This window comes from Aulonocara stuartgranti (genome assembly GCF_965226115.1).
Source record: "Aulonocara stuartgranti genome assembly, chromosome: 4".
NCBI classification, from domain to species: domain Eukaryota; kingdom Metazoa; phylum Chordata; class Actinopteri; order Cichliformes; family Cichlidae; genus Aulonocara; species Aulonocara stuartgranti.
Window position 1 is genome coordinate 7,475,356 of NC_138942.1, and position 14,817 is coordinate 7,490,172.

A 14,817-nucleotide genomic window follows, 5' to 3' on the forward strand; every position below is an offset into this window, starting at 1 on the left:
CGACAGCTTCAGCGCTGCGCCTAATGAGCTGCTTTCCTGCGCGTTCACGTGCCAGGTCTGGAGATGTCGGTGCCGTCTCCGCGCTCCCGGCGGCGGAGCGTAAACTGTTTTGTCTCCTCACAGGAAACGACTAAAAGGACAAAAATGTCCAGGTAAGTCACCGGGAAATGCATAATTTGCGATCTTCTTTTAGATCAAAAAGTGGCCTGGGTATTAAAGCGTAACCTTAGAAGTATTTACTAAGTTTTAGCCTTATTTAAAAAGTTAGAAAGTCGATGTTTCTAATTGTGAAACACCGAGAGTAGAAAAGTTTTATTGGGATTTGATTATTAACTGAGAATCAGAGTAGAGGTGTGTCTTCATTGATCTCTTGTTCAAGAAAAGACGATAAGAGCATGAATATGAAAAGGGAACCCAAACTCACATTTGCAGTGGTGATGTTTAATTGCGTTGCTCTTCTCGGCTGTTCTAATGAAGGCCTTGTAGTGTGTGTGTGTGTGTGTGTGTGTGTGTGTGTGTGTGTCAGTTTAGATTTATGTTTAGATGGACTATATGTAGTATTCATAATATTATCACCAGTTCCAGTAACTTTTTAACTTAGGTGTTTAAGTTTTGTTGCTCTTCTTTTTTCCTCTTCGGAAGCCCCGAACAGTTTCCCTTAAAGAGTTACAGCTTGTGCAGTTTTAAAGTACTGACTGAGACATGATTATTCCTCATTACCGAAATGCTGTATTACCCGTGGAAGCTCTTTACTCACACTCTAAACTGGCTCTGTACTTACAATTTTACTTAAGAGGGGGGAAAAATGGCATGGTATTTTTTTATTGACTTTTTATAGAGGGCTACTTTGAGTACAGTTTTTGCTTTTAAGCATATTTACGGTTTTTGCCTGACTTTTGAGATCTAATTAGTTACTGTAGCTGTCAGAAATTTTCACTGAAGTGTAATGAAAAGCTGTGCTGCTGCTCCTATTAACACAGACTGCACTAAGGAATGTGGGAGCGACTCTGTAGAGATTTTCCATGCCCCAAAATACCTCAAATCAATCTGTTTACCTCTGTTTCTCTTTTAGCAGAAGGCTTTACTGATTTTTCAGAAACCACTGGCCTGCGAAAAGACAAAGAGTCAGAAAAGCTCTCAGGCAGGAGAAAGCCCTGTATGATACGGTGAGTGTAACACAAATTAATCTGATTAGAGAATTACAGCATTCCATGGCACACACTCACAATCATCCAGGCAAATATGCAGGTTTACAATGTTGTAATGTTGAAAGTTCAGCTGCCCTGCCTAATAAGCTGTGCTTGTAACCATTTACAAAACCAAATCATTGCTTTTTAAGCCACCTCACAAATAACAAATCAGTTGTGCCGCACCTAGAGACCTGCATTATTATCCAGTGACAGCTGCGCTACAGAGAGTTTGCACACATAATAGTTACCAGGTATGCCAGGGGAAGTTAATGAGTGACTAGACTGGGCAGAGGGTGTATACTTTACAATCTGATAGGCTAAATGCCATCTATATTAAACTGTGGATGATCCAAAAATACGTCGGTAAGTAGAGGTCAGGAGATTTTCACTTTTGTTTAGACTGTGAGCTTAGCGACATGTCTGCATGTATATTAGTTACACTATTAATCAAAATGAGTCTTAACAGGCTTTTTCCACGAAGGAACTTTTAAGCTGTTGACTTTGTGATTTGCTACTGAAGATGTTTACCCAGTCTTGGAATAAGACTATGTAAATTGAACAGTCTGTTCCCATTACAAATACTGTTTGAAGTGCAAAACAAAGGGGCAAGTGCACTTAGTATGCTTAGATAAGGTTCTCTTTTATGTGTGTATTATAGGTGTACCTAGTTTAGAAAGAGACAAAACATTTATTGTATTCTCCTCTCTGGCATGCCTAGATTGTACTGCAACAAAAATTTGTGAGAGAAATATCCAGAAGTGTTGTGATAATGTCTCTCCTCTGTGTTTTCATTCAATCAAACTAAACCTACCAATTATTCTTTCCACAACAGATGAGCGCCCATCTGTAATTGAGCTTTGGCACTTTTCCCCCTCGACGAGTTGCCATCTACAGGAGCTGTGGGAGCCAGAGTCGCCATGGAGACAGTGGTGATTGTGGCAATCGGGGTACTGGCCACCATATTCCTGGCGTCCTTCGTTGCCCTGGTGGTGGTGTGCAGACACCGCTACTGCCACCCGCACGACTTGCTACACCACTTCGACTCAAAGTCAGTGAATCAGCACAAAGCCTCTAAATCTATGAGACATGAGTTTCTTCCAGTTGAATTCAGGGTCACAAAACTTTTACCACAATTTTTTGAAGCAAGAGAAATATCCGTACTGTAATTTTCCACAGACTTGATCTGGCATTTTTGTTATATACATAGAACAGTAATAAAATAAAAAAACATCCGGTTTTATTAATTTAGAAGTGCACCCTATTTTTTCACTTTGTCTTGGGACTTACCAACATTTGACAAGGCTTGGAAATACTGGGTTGGACCCCATTTACTTTTACAACTACCTGAATTTTTTGTGTTACTTTTTTCCAACTAGTTGCTGGAAACATTACTAAGAGATCTTTCTCCATACTGACATCATAGCATTGCACATTTCCTGCAGATTTGTCAGCTGCACATAGATGATGCAAATCTCCCATTCCCTTAGTGTTATTCTGCTGGAAGTAATCAGTAGATGGGTACACTGTGGTCATAAAGGGAGGGAGATGGTCTGGAAGACTGTGCGGTTTAAATAACTCTCAGTTCATACCAAGTGGCCCAAAATGTGCCTAAATAAATACCCAACACTCCCTTACATCACTAACCAGAAATGTTTATACAAAGCAGAATAGATCCATGCTTTCTTGGTTTACTCCAAATTCTGACCCTACCATCTGAATGCCACAATGGAAATTGAGACAGACAGTTTTGGTGAGCTTGTGACAATCATAGCCTCAGTTTCCTGTTCTTTGTTGATAGAATGGTACCCAATGTGGTCTTCTGCTGCTGTAGCCCATATGTTGAGTGCATACCACGATTGTAACAAGTAGTTAACTGGGTTACTGTTGCCTTCTTGTCAGCTTAAAACAGTCTGGCTAGTCTCCTCTGACTTCTGGTAGCAACAATGTATTTTCTTCCAGAGAATACTTGCATATTTTCCCTTTTTTTTAAAAAAATTTTGAACTGTTCTTAGTAAACCCTAAAGATGGTAGTGTGAGAAAGTGCCGGTAGAACAGTGGTTTCTAAAGTACTTGGACCAGCCAGCCTGGAATCAACAACTATTCCATGTTCATTATCACTCAAAGCACCTTTCTTCCCCATTCTGGTCTTCGGTTTGAACTTCATCAGGTCGTCTTGATCATGTTTAAATGCAGTGACGGGTGCAATGCAATCATGTGATTGGCTGATTAGATATCTGGATTAACAAGCAGTTGAAGATGTTTATCTAATAAAGTGTGTGGTAAGTGTAAATCAGGCCTTTCATCATAATAATCTAGGCATATAGGAATATAATTTGGCCTTAACAAATGAATTTAATATGATTTAAATTAATAACAGTCCATCACCATTTAATCAGATTAAATCTGATTTACAGAGTAGAATACCTCCTTTTAAGGGACATGGTTTGTGTCTGTTCAGCATTTAGTCATTTGGTTTTTAAAAAGTTCTTATTTCTTAAAAAGTGTTTTGATATATTGCAACACATATATGTAAATACTAAATAATCCCCAATCTGCAGTTACTCTCTGCTGTAATGAGTCTTTATTCAGCTTCCTCTTACTTCTGTTGTTTCACAGACCCACAGTGGATCTGATTGGAGCCATGGAGACTCAGAGCGAACCTTCTGAGCTGGAGCTGGATGATGTAGTCATCACTAACCCTCACATTGAAGCAATCTTAGAGAATGAGGACTGGATAGAGGATGCCTCGTATGTCTTACACGTGTCATTGTAGAACTATAGAAGTTTACAGCTTTTATGCATGTACTGTTTTCTGTCAGGGATTGCAAATAATTTCTTGAGTTTTCTTTTCTCCAACAGTGGTTTGGTGTCTCACTGTATCTCTATCCTGAAGGTAACAGAAATATTTAACTTACTGATTTAGCTCTAACTTTAATTTATATGTCTGTTTAGATTAAGTAGGCATATCAAAGTCTTGAAGGGTTTTCTGACTTTAGAATGTCTCGGTTGTCAGCTCCCGTTCGTTTAAGTCACAAAAGCAACTTGTCTACTAAGCATCAAAGTTAAAGTTAAATATTGAGATTTAATGACATTTATGTAATTTTCTAATTGCTAGATGTTATTAACTTGGCTAACTGCTGCTGTTACAATTACTTCCACATATAGATATGCCACACTTTGACTGAAAAGCTGGTTGCGATGACGATGGGCTCAGGGGCAAAAGTTAAAGCACCAGCCAGCCTGAGTGATATTATCACTGTGGCTAAGCGGATCAGCCCAAGGTAACGTGATACACTCCTTATAACTTTATCTTGTAACTAAGATGGACTGACCATCTTTTATCGTTGTCCGTCTCACAGGGTGGATGACGTAGTCAGATCTATGTACCCTCCTCTGGATCCAATCCTCTTGGATGCCAGGTAATTTGATCTGTTTTTCCAGAGAGGTGTGACTTCGATAGCCTAATGCAAAAGACTTTCAGCTTCAGTGATTAGTTAGGTGCCTGAAGAAGCCAGGAGGGAGCAACAACATGACTTGATTTATCTGTAATAATTTTGGAGATGGCCAAATGGATGATAGAGGTTGGGATAAAAATGCTTTTCTTCCTTCAGCAGCTCACTGATTTGAATATGATTGTTTTATTCATTCTCAGGGCCACCGCTCTCCTCCTTTCTGTCAGCCACCTGGTCCTGGTCACCCGCAACGCCTGTCACATGTCCGGCAGTTTAGACTGGATTGACCAGTCACTCCATGCGGCTGAAGATCACATGGTGGTTTTGCGAGAAGCAGCACTAGCTTCTGAACCAGAACGATGCATACCTGTAGCTGATGCTCAGAGAGAACAGGCCATCTAAAGCAAACCACCTGGTTCGTCTGAAGAGTCAAAAAGGCACACTACCCAGACTCATTATTCATTCCAGATAAAAGGTTGTGATCATAGATGCAAGGACCATGAAATATTTTTAAAGTAACTTTACTACACCTACACACCTACCCTACTACACCTGCATAGTGATATTTTCAAAGTAGATCTCTCAGGCTGACACACATACATTTTTATGTAACCCTACAGCAGATATTTTTACAGCAGAATGTCTTTTGAAATGTCTTTGAGTGTGCCATCACTGAGCGGTAGGCCTAAATCCAGCCTAACTAGGCCTGCATAGTCACATGATGGCTTAGTCAGCTAATCCATTTTGAGGAAAATAATACCCATTAGCCAGTGAACCCACACTGGGTGAATTGAAGACTAACCCGAGATGGTTCCAATTTTGGAGGTCAGCTAGTCGTGGACGTTTTTTTGTTTTTTGTTTTTAAATCCCTCAGATACTCTTATGCTGTTAAAAATCACCCAACTGTGAATTTTCTAAGATCAGCAGCAAAGGATTTAGATATTATTACCACAGAAAAAGATTCTTCTAGTTGTGTTTCTTCCTCTTGAAAGTTTCTAGCCACACTGGCAAATATTAATATTAATTCAGATATTGCAATGCTGGTCTTACAATTAAGCTCTCAGTAGTTTGTTTGGCAAAAAAGAAACGTGTACAGACAGATTGTAGAAGACCCCAAACAATGTTTTAATTCTTTGACTTATTCTTGAGAGATTCCTCAACAACTTACCATGAAAGTTGGTATAAGATGATTATCAAACACAGGCCAAGAATGGCTGATTTAAAGCCAGCCCACTATTGCGGACTGCTCGTCTATTATACATATATTAGCAAATCTTGCATAGGACATGATGTTTAAGGTTGTTGTTACAGTTGCTGCACATGTGCACATCACTTTGCATTGTTCAGTGTCGGACTCAATCTTGTCGGTAGTCATTTAGGAACCTTATTTTCTGTGACAGTTGTTCTCCAGACGTAGAGCCATATTGTAAAATATAAATTACTCTAGATGGGAAAACTTAGCCTAATTAACAAAGATTAGCATGCTATTATTAGCATGTTACCATTTTCTCTCCAGTGACTCTGGACTTCGTGATTGCTAGACAGTAAGTCAAGAAATCCTGACAACAAAATGAAAAAAGTGTTTCGAACGCAGCCACATTATGCTAAATATTAGCATGCTAGCATTGTCAATGTGATCATGTTAACAAAATACTAGGGGTTCTTTTTGTTTGCTACTCTTGTTTCTGTTTTGTTTTAGGGTCTTTTTTTTGGGGGGGGGGGGTTATGTCAGAGATGGACAATGAACCAACCTGAGAGTGATATCTTAAAAACAAATAACAAAAAATTGCTGTAGAATCCAGCTGTAGCATCCCTTTCTATGTGTATACTACAAAAAAAGAGAAAAAACCCACAAACATTAAAGTAGACTGACACATTCACATCAAAATTTGTTAAGCAATACATGTGTTACATAGATTGTTTTTCCTTTAATAAATAATGGGCTTCCATGCATCATTGAGAGATACAGTATGTCTTTGTGTACTGCTGTGTTATGAGGGTGTTTGGAACAGTGTGTTGATTGAGGCGAAACTGAATTAGCGTGTTGCTTTGAGCTAAAGGGACGTTATTGGAGCATGTCTACCTGTGCCTTCATGCATAGCTAATAGTGAATCCCCAAGGAGCCTTAATAAGGCATCGCTCCCAGCCACAATGAGCACATTGGCCACAGCTACAATACACATGGCACAAAGCTTTGTGCACACAAGGCTTCCAGACAAATGAACACATCAGTGTGACACGATTGTAAAGTACACGTCACAGATTACAATGCCATGTACTCTTATTTTAAGGTTCTTGCGGCAATCGTTAAGCAGGGAAGAAGAATCAAAATTGAGGAGAAACTGCAGCTCAGAACATTTTGGTGGAAAGATATTGATCAAGGAGGAAACATTTAGGAAGTGGTTAGCCTTTTTTTGTCTGTTTACATTGTTTATTAGCATTAATCTTTTTGTAAGCACTCCTATGTTTTCTTTCCAATGTTTGTTACTGATGTCTTTATTTTACTCCCATATAACCTTTTTTATTATCTTTCACTGATTTGCACAGACAGTAAAAAAGTTTGTTTATTTTCTCTCAACCATTTGGTAGCTTTAAAGAATGTCCAATAAAAAGTCCACACACTAATTTGACATAAATAAAAGTGATCTCTTTGTAGTTGTATTATGCTGTGAGCAATTCTTTGTGTGGAAACATGGTTCTTATGTCCCCCCCATGCCATTTTCCTTTCGCAGCAGACAAGGAAGTCTCTGCTGTCACAGCATCAGTCAGCCTCCAGTTTATTTCATTGTCTAACAAAACAGCCCTTTGCTCTTCTTCAGATCAATTTGCTTCCAGCTTGGGAGGGAGGCATATTCATCTCTCTTCATTTCCAAAATAGTCTGAAACATAATTGAAGTAATTTATTTATGGAGGAGACAAAGTAGAAATCAATTTTTAAATCCAATACAAATGTAAACATTAAAGTTGCGGCAAAACTTCCGCTCTATATTTATCATTAGCTTATAAACATGAGAGCATCTTCAGCATTTTCATTTGGAAAATCTGGTGAAGGCTGAAGCCTGCTGGTCAGGGGACATCACTGCAAGATGGTGACATCATCCATCAGTTTACCTGAAAGTCCTCATTGGACAGGTAGACCTCCAGGCGCTGGGGGTCCACTCCTTCAGGAAGGGGGCTCCGCAGCAGCTCCTCCAGAGGATACTGGGTCTTCATGAGCTGGGCCAGGGTGTCCTGCACCAAGGTCAGCTTCGCTCGCCCTGTATCACCCTGAGTCACACCCAAGGAGAGAGACATGGCAAAAAAATAGACATTAAATGTGTATTCTGTAAAGTTCCACAATGCTTGAAGATGTATTTAAGCCATTTGTTACCTCAGTTACTGACAAATAATTTTTTGCCAAATACCAGTGGGGGTTTTTTTTGTGTTGCCACATTTGACCTGTGACTGACACGTGGTGCCCTTTCTTAACTAATGACCACACTGAGGGGACTCATGATGGTGGGGCTGACCACTTTCAGATATGAGAGGTTCTCCACAGGTGAGGTTTAAAGTTTTGAACCATGTGCAAAAAAATGTAAAAAAAAATATTAGTCACCGAGATCCCCCTAAAAAAATTGTTTCCTTTTTAAAATTCACAGAGAAACAACAACAAAAAATTAACCTTGATTCTTGTGTGTGGCCTTAAAGTTTTAAAACCACAGATATCACTTCTGCAACTTTAATCTTATTTTTTCTTATATAAATGAGGTTTAAGGAACAATTAGACCCTCACTTCCTTAGTGTTATAGTCATTTTGAGACCTGTGATGTAAGGACAAGGCAATAAAATAAGAGTGAAAGAAGGAAAGCTTTGCAGGTTATTCAGCAATGAATCTTTTTTATCCCCAGGCATCAACATGAATTATGAATTTATCCAACCTCTGTATCATTTGTGATGAGCATAATTAAATCTAAAGTACCAAACACACATAGTGTTGTGATCTTGGTTGGAAAAGGTGCTGCTCATTGGCTAACTTATCTTAGATGCTACAAGGTCGCCTTCTTCTATGACACAGTTAAAGTTTGCACATGAGCCCTAAAAAGGAATGCTTTTTAATGTAATGTTAATGTTTAATGTTAAAGTGGGAAGAAATATTGATTAGACGAGATTCAGAGGTTGTTAAAATTAAACCAAATTATAACATTTGAGCTCATTTCTGGATAAACATGTTCATACCTGTGCATGAGGTTCAAGGCTTTTCTCCCAGCGCGGGAAGACATTAGTGAAGGTGAGAGGCTCAGCCCCCTCGAGGATGAGATACGCATGTGGCGGCCTTCTCTGGTTTATTTCTGGGATACAGAATAAACAATACATTTTAAAACTTATCAAGTTCTGTATGAAACCAACTCCTCTCCCTCAGTTCTTACTACCTTTGCAGTACTGCAGCGCTGTCTGCATGGCACACTTCCTCTCATGATGCCAGAGTTTCCAGGCTGAGGAGCTCTCAGTCTGCTCAGGCTGACCTCTCTGCCACAAGTAGACCTCCAGACGGTTGTCAAGAAGGAACAAAGCTGGCACGCAGACAACAAAGAGGGAAATTGGGCAATAAAGTGGAATTACATTAGACTGATGTTTTTGGCAGGGGGGAGGATAGATGAAGTTAAACAATAGATGAGTGTATAGGGAAGCAATTTTCTGTTACTTTTTAAATGTGTTTATTTTGCAGATAAAATGACAGAGGTGAGAAACTGAAAAGCAGAGTTGAATATAAGATGAATTTAGTTTGTTTTGTGTCTGTTTTCACCTGGTTGTGGTACACTGTATAGGCTCTCCTGGACAAAAGGCATTGCCATCACAAGCCCCGGCATCTGCATCGGACTCTGCAGCTCCTCGGCCTGGAAACTCCCAGAAGAGGCACTCAGGTGGAAGAGGCGAGGCGTGAAGTTATACTTTCCTGGATCTGCCATTACAAAAGAGTTGTTTCTTACTAGGGCTGAACGATATATCGCATTTGCGATAATATCGCGACATGATCAAGTGCAATTTTCTAACCGCAAAGGCTGCGATTATACTCTGGACATGTCCAAATTCATGGGCTGCATCCTCCTGAGGCCGCATTTGTAGACCGATTACGTCACAGCGACGCGCCGAAGGCTGTCCAAATTACTACCATATCCCAGAATTCATAGCGCGGCCCAGCCAAACTCCAGTTTCCAACAATGGCGGCCGCTACTAAGTTTTAAAATTACTCATACTAATCTTTCTGGGTCACAAAATAAACTTTTAACATATTTTCAGGCGAGAAAGTAGTTGTGTAAACATCAAATATCTGCTCGGTTTATCAAGATATCCCATATTTGCAAAAGTGCTTCGACGTTTTCAGAGGCGTCTGCTACCCACCAGCTCGACAGCTAGCCGGGAGCTCGAGGGTTACTGATGCGGCCGAGAACGGCACAACTCCCGGCACATCATTTTCAGATCACCGCGGAGTTTCGCTGCTCGGGTTAAACGTGATATATAAGTCACTTAGACAACCTAAAAATGTTATTGTTGGGCTTTTTTCAGTGTTTTGTTTGTTCGTGAGTAAATCGGTTTGGCTGAGATTAAAGTTATTAGATTAGATAAAATAAAACTTTATTAATCCCCCGGGTGGGTTCCTCCTTGGTTTTCACACAGCTGACTAAACGTCAAACAGAAAACTTATTAAACAGAAGTATGAGACAGTTGAGAATTTACGCCAGTGTCTGGTTATATTTTAGATAGCAAGAAGCAGACGGCCGAGTTTATTAAACTCCACCGAGACAGCGGTGACGCTAATCAGAACTAGACCGTCCAATTTCACGCCTTTAAATTTTAAAGGCGTGTTTGTGTGTGTGTTTATACAATTGCTATTATGTTTGCACTTTATGTGTAATGTTACTGACTGCAGAGATCAGTAAGATGTGTGTATTTTTTATTTATTAGTTTTATTTATTTAATATTATTTTTTAATTGAATGACTGTCTAGTAGTTCACAGATGTCGAAAAACTGAGTGTGGTAAAGCCACTGATTTTTTTTATGTATATTTCTGCAATCTGCACATTGTACTGACTTTCATTTTAATGTTTACACCAGGGTTCCTTGTCAGCACTTTATGCTCAGATGTTTGTAAGCTAAAAATAAACTATTGTGTATGTTCAAATATACTGTTGTGATTGAAGAAGTTAAATAAAAATGTCAGTCATCAATTCATGCATCACCTCATGTCATCATAACAGAGGTCTGTCTTCCAGGAAAGAACAGTTTAAAATTAATGTAATATAGTATTGGCCATACTATATGATGTATTGCTTGTCTTTGTTTAATAATACAGAAGACAAAGACCTTAAAAAATAATCGCATATCGCATCGCAATCGCAATATTGGGGCAAAAAAATCGCAATTAGATTATTTTCCATAATCGTTCAGCCCTATTTCTTACTATGATTTGAAGGCTTACAGTCCACAGCAAAGCACAGTGTGTGTTGCGTTGCACCTTGCAGCATGCAGTCATAGGCCTTCCTGTCCTTTTGTCCCAGTGCTGTCCAGAAGTCTTCTGGCTCTGAACCTTCCTGTACTATCTGCACCTTTACAGGGCTGCTTTTGCTTAAACCCACCTCTGATGGACAGCTAAAACACACAAACAAACAAAAAATAAAAGTACATTCAAGCTAAAAAAAAAAAAAAAAAATTGATACTGAGAACTTTTAAAAAGCGCAATAAGAACATGTGACTCACATTTTAGTGAGGACCTCCACCACCCTCTTGCCGACTTCCTTTGTGCTGCTGTGAGCCTTACAACCAATCCAGAGATAGAGCACTCCCTGCTGGCCATTTAGCAGGACAACACAGCCTCTCGACCTCAGACCCGCACAGCAGCAGTCCACCTCTAACAGAAAACCCTCTTCTGGGAGCTCCCCTCGCACACAAAACAGACGCCAGCTTTCTGTGTTTTGATAATCACAACATTCAAACAAAGAAGAGAAGGAAAATGGACTGAAAATCAAGCTGATTTTACTCCACCTGTGTTGATGGAAGCTTCCTCTTGCTTTCCTTTGTGAATGACCAAGCCTCCCTTGAAAAGCTGCAGGAAACAGGGGGGCTCTTTTCCCTGAGGCACAACCACCTTACAAAACACACCACACAAAAGATGGTAAACAGCTGCATGCACTTATGTCTGCTGGAAATATCATCAATAGTACTGGCTTCTCAAACTCTGTCCTGTGTTCCTCTTACTCTTGTAATATTATTTTTTTAAGAAGGATTTGTTGGTGTTGTGAAGAAGAAAAAGATGCAAGAATGTGTTCTAATTGCATTTCATATGTCCTTTGTGAGCTTTTGCAGCTTTTTCATACTTCAGTTGTTTTACGGGATCTGGATTTTTGTGCTTTTAAGGTTTCGATGCCTTTCAGGGCCAACGGCACTACAACAGACTGGCACTATAATACTGCTCGTCCCAGAGTTCGAACACTAGTGGCTATTAAAGGAACCTCATAATAAATTCACCACCGATGTATCATAAGATAAGATCATAAGATGGCGCCGGTGAGGTCGGCTGCCGTCACGACTGCTCCGACCACTTTTTCTTTGTCTTTGTTTTTTAAGTTAGTTTTCAGCGTTTCTAAATCGGCAAAATCATCACCATTGGGTACATTAGGTATGACAGTGACACTCTTGTTTCTATTGGTATACAATGTACTCACAATTCGAAGTTTTTAACTCCGGATCCGAGCTGGCCGAGTGAGATCTCGAGGGAGAACAAAGGGAAGCGGCGGCGGCCTAGAGGGAAGCGAGCCGGCGTCAGGAACAGGCTGAGAGCTCGTGCACACCGCACACCTCTGCCTAGCATCCTGCTCGCCAACGTCCAGTCACTGGAGAACAAGCTTGACGACCTCAGGGCCAGGATAAAGTTCCAGAGAGACATTCGGGACTGCAATCTCCTCTGCTTCACCGAGACATGGCTGAACCCAGCGGTGCCGGACCACGCCATCCAGCCGGCTGAGTTCTTCTCGGTTCACCGCATGGACAGGACACGGGACTCGGGGAAGTCAAGGGGAGGCGGCGTGTGTTTAATGGTGAACAACAACTGGTGCAACAGTGCGAACGTTGTTCCTCTCACACGCTCCTGCACACCAAATCTGGAACTACTGTCCATCATGTGTCGTCCTTTTTATCTACCTCGGGAATTTACATCGGTCATTGTAAGTGCCGTTTATATTCCACCACAAGCGGACACGGTCACCGCCTTATGCGAGCTGCATGAGGCACTCACACAGCACCAGACACAACACCGGGACGCTGCGCTTATTGTGACGGGGGACTTTAATAGCGCCAACCTCAAACGCGCAGCGCCGAACTTTTATCAACACATCACCTGCCCCACCAGGGGTGAAAGGACACTGGACCACTGCTACACTACGGTCAAAGACGGCTACAAGGCACAATCCCGCCCCCCGTTTGGCAAATCTGATCACGCCGCCATCTTCCTCATGCCAAAATACAAACAAAGGCTAAAACAGGAAGTTCCGGTTCAGAGGAAGGTCGCGCGCTGGACGGATCAATCGGTGGCCGCATTACAGGACGCACTCGATGACGCAGACTGGGGCATGTTCAGAAACAGCTCCGACGATGACGTCAACGTGTTTACGGAAGCGGTTGTGGGATTCATCGGGAAACTAGCGGATGATACCGTGGAGACAAAGACTATCACAACGTTTCCCAACCAGAAGCCGTGGGTGGATAAAACCATCCGCAACGCTCTGAGATCCCGCACCGCTGCCTACAACACGGGACTCATGACGGGGGACATGGACCCGTACAAAGCCGCGTCATATAACGTGCGGAGGGCGGTGAAAGAGGCGAAGCAGCGCTACGGGAGGAAACTAGAGTCACAACTCCAACAGAATGACTCTAGGAGCCTGTGGCGGGGACTAAGGACAATAACGGACTATAAAGCACCAACAACCGGTATGACGAACGCGACCGTGACTCTGGCAGACGAGCTGAACACTTTCTATGCTCGCTTCGAGGCTGCAGCTAAGGTCTCCAACAATGCTAGTGTTAGCGGCGCTAACGGCTGCAGACAGGAAGATACTGCCAGCACCGGAAACGTGCTCGTCATCTCCGAGCATGAAGTAAGGAGAGCCTTCAAGAGAGTGAACACCAGGAAAGCAGCAGGACCAGACGGCATCCCAGGTCGTATCCTAAGAGACTGCGCATACCAGCTAGCTCCTGTGTTCACTGAGATATTCAACATCTCTTTATCTCAGTCGGTGATCCCCACATGCTTCAAAGAGTCCATCATTGTTCCTGTCCCGAAGAAACCCCACCCTGCTTCTCTCAATGACTATCGCCCTGTAGCCCTCACCTCAGTAGTGATGAAGTGCTTTGAACGCCTGGTCAGAGACTTCATCATTTCTTCACTACCAGACACACTGGACCCACTACAGTTCGCTTATCGTCCAAATCGTTCCACAGACGATGCCATCTCTCATCTCCTCCACACATTACTCACTCACTTGGACACTAGAAGGGGGAATTATGTTAAAATGCTCTTCATAGACTACAGCTCTGCATTTAACACCATAATTCCCTCCACACTCACCACCAAGCTGGAGCATCTGGGACTCAGCTCATCTATGTGTCAGTGGATCTCCAACTTCCTAACTGGCAGACCACAGGCAGTAAGGATGGGCGGACATGTCTCAGCCTCCACCACTCTCAGCACTGGAGCCCCCCAGGGGTGTGTTCTGAGCCCCCTGCTGTACTCTTTGTACACATATGACTGTGTGGCCACTACCAGCTCCACCACCATCATCAAGTTTGCTGACGACACCGTCGTGGTGGGCCTGATCTCTGATAACAACGAGACGGCCTACGTGAAGGAGATTAGGAATCTGGAGAACTGGTGCCAGAGGAACAACCTCCTTCTAAACGTCAGTAAGACAAAGGAGCTGATAGTGGACTTCAGCACTAAGCAGGAGAGGAACTACCAGACCCCCGTCATCAACGAGTGCCCAGTGGAGAGAGTGGACAGCTTCAAATACCTCGGAGTTCACATCACGCAGGACCTGTCATGGTCCTGTCACATCAACACCGTGGTGAAAAAGGCCCGACAGCGTCTCTACCACCTCAGACGCTTGAGAGACTTCCAACTGCCCTCCAAGGTGCTCAGGAA

At 42.0% G+C, this 14,817-nt stretch overlaps 3 protein-coding genes across 6 annotated transcripts in view; 1 reads left to right on the forward strand and 2 right to left on the reverse strand.

Annotated features, from left to right (window-relative positions):
* The window catches only part of znf281a (zinc finger protein 281a), a 156,784-nt gene extending 156,345 nt beyond the window's left edge, over positions 1–439 (reverse strand). The window contains exon 1 of one of the 2 annotated variants that reach the window (XM_082529038.1): positions 425–439. The gene's annotated coding sequence lies outside the window, so the exon portion shown is untranslated. Of the gene's footprint in view, positions 89–424 lie in introns of those variants that run through there. The other variant, XM_082529036.1, reaches the window with a different exon arrangement.
* Positions 61–7,303, forward strand: tmem98 (transmembrane protein 98). Of its 2 annotated transcripts, none has more exons than XM_082529099.1 (8): positions 61–152; positions 1,073–1,166; positions 2,023–2,238; positions 3,807–3,938; positions 4,050–4,083; positions 4,356–4,471; positions 4,550–4,609; positions 4,843–7,303. In XM_082529099.1, exons 3-8 carry the CDS (start codon positions 2,108–2,110, stop codon positions 5,042–5,044), a joined length of 675 nt encoding a protein of 224 aa, XP_082385225.1. In that variant the 5' UTR covers positions 61–152; positions 1,073–1,166; positions 2,023–2,107; the 3' UTR covers positions 5,045–7,303. The 2 variants fall into 2 exon arrangements, with proteins under 2 accessions (XP_082385225.1, XP_082385226.1); XM_082529100.1 differs by having other exon boundaries at positions 66–152; positions 1,076–1,166.
* The window catches only part of svilc (supervillin c), a 26,616-nt gene continuing 18,244 nt past the window's right edge, over positions 6,446–14,817 (reverse strand). The window contains exons 26-33 of one of the 2 annotated variants that reach the window (XM_082529022.1): positions 11,664–11,766; positions 11,379–11,586; positions 11,083–11,270; positions 9,426–9,581; positions 9,052–9,192; positions 8,858–8,970; positions 7,754–7,909; positions 6,446–7,521 (exon numbers count right to left, since the gene is read on the reverse strand). In XM_082529022.1, the coding sequence (XP_082385148.1) occupies positions 7,432–7,521; positions 7,754–7,909; positions 8,858–8,970; positions 9,052–9,192; positions 9,426–9,581; positions 11,083–11,270; positions 11,379–11,586; positions 11,664–11,766 (1,155 nt within the window). In that variant the 3' untranslated portion in view covers positions 6,446–7,431. The remainder of the gene's footprint in view (positions 7,522–7,753; positions 7,910–8,857; positions 8,971–9,051; positions 9,193–9,425; positions 9,582–11,082; positions 11,271–11,378; positions 11,587–11,663; positions 11,767–14,817) is intronic. The other variant, XM_082529023.1, reaches the window with a different exon arrangement.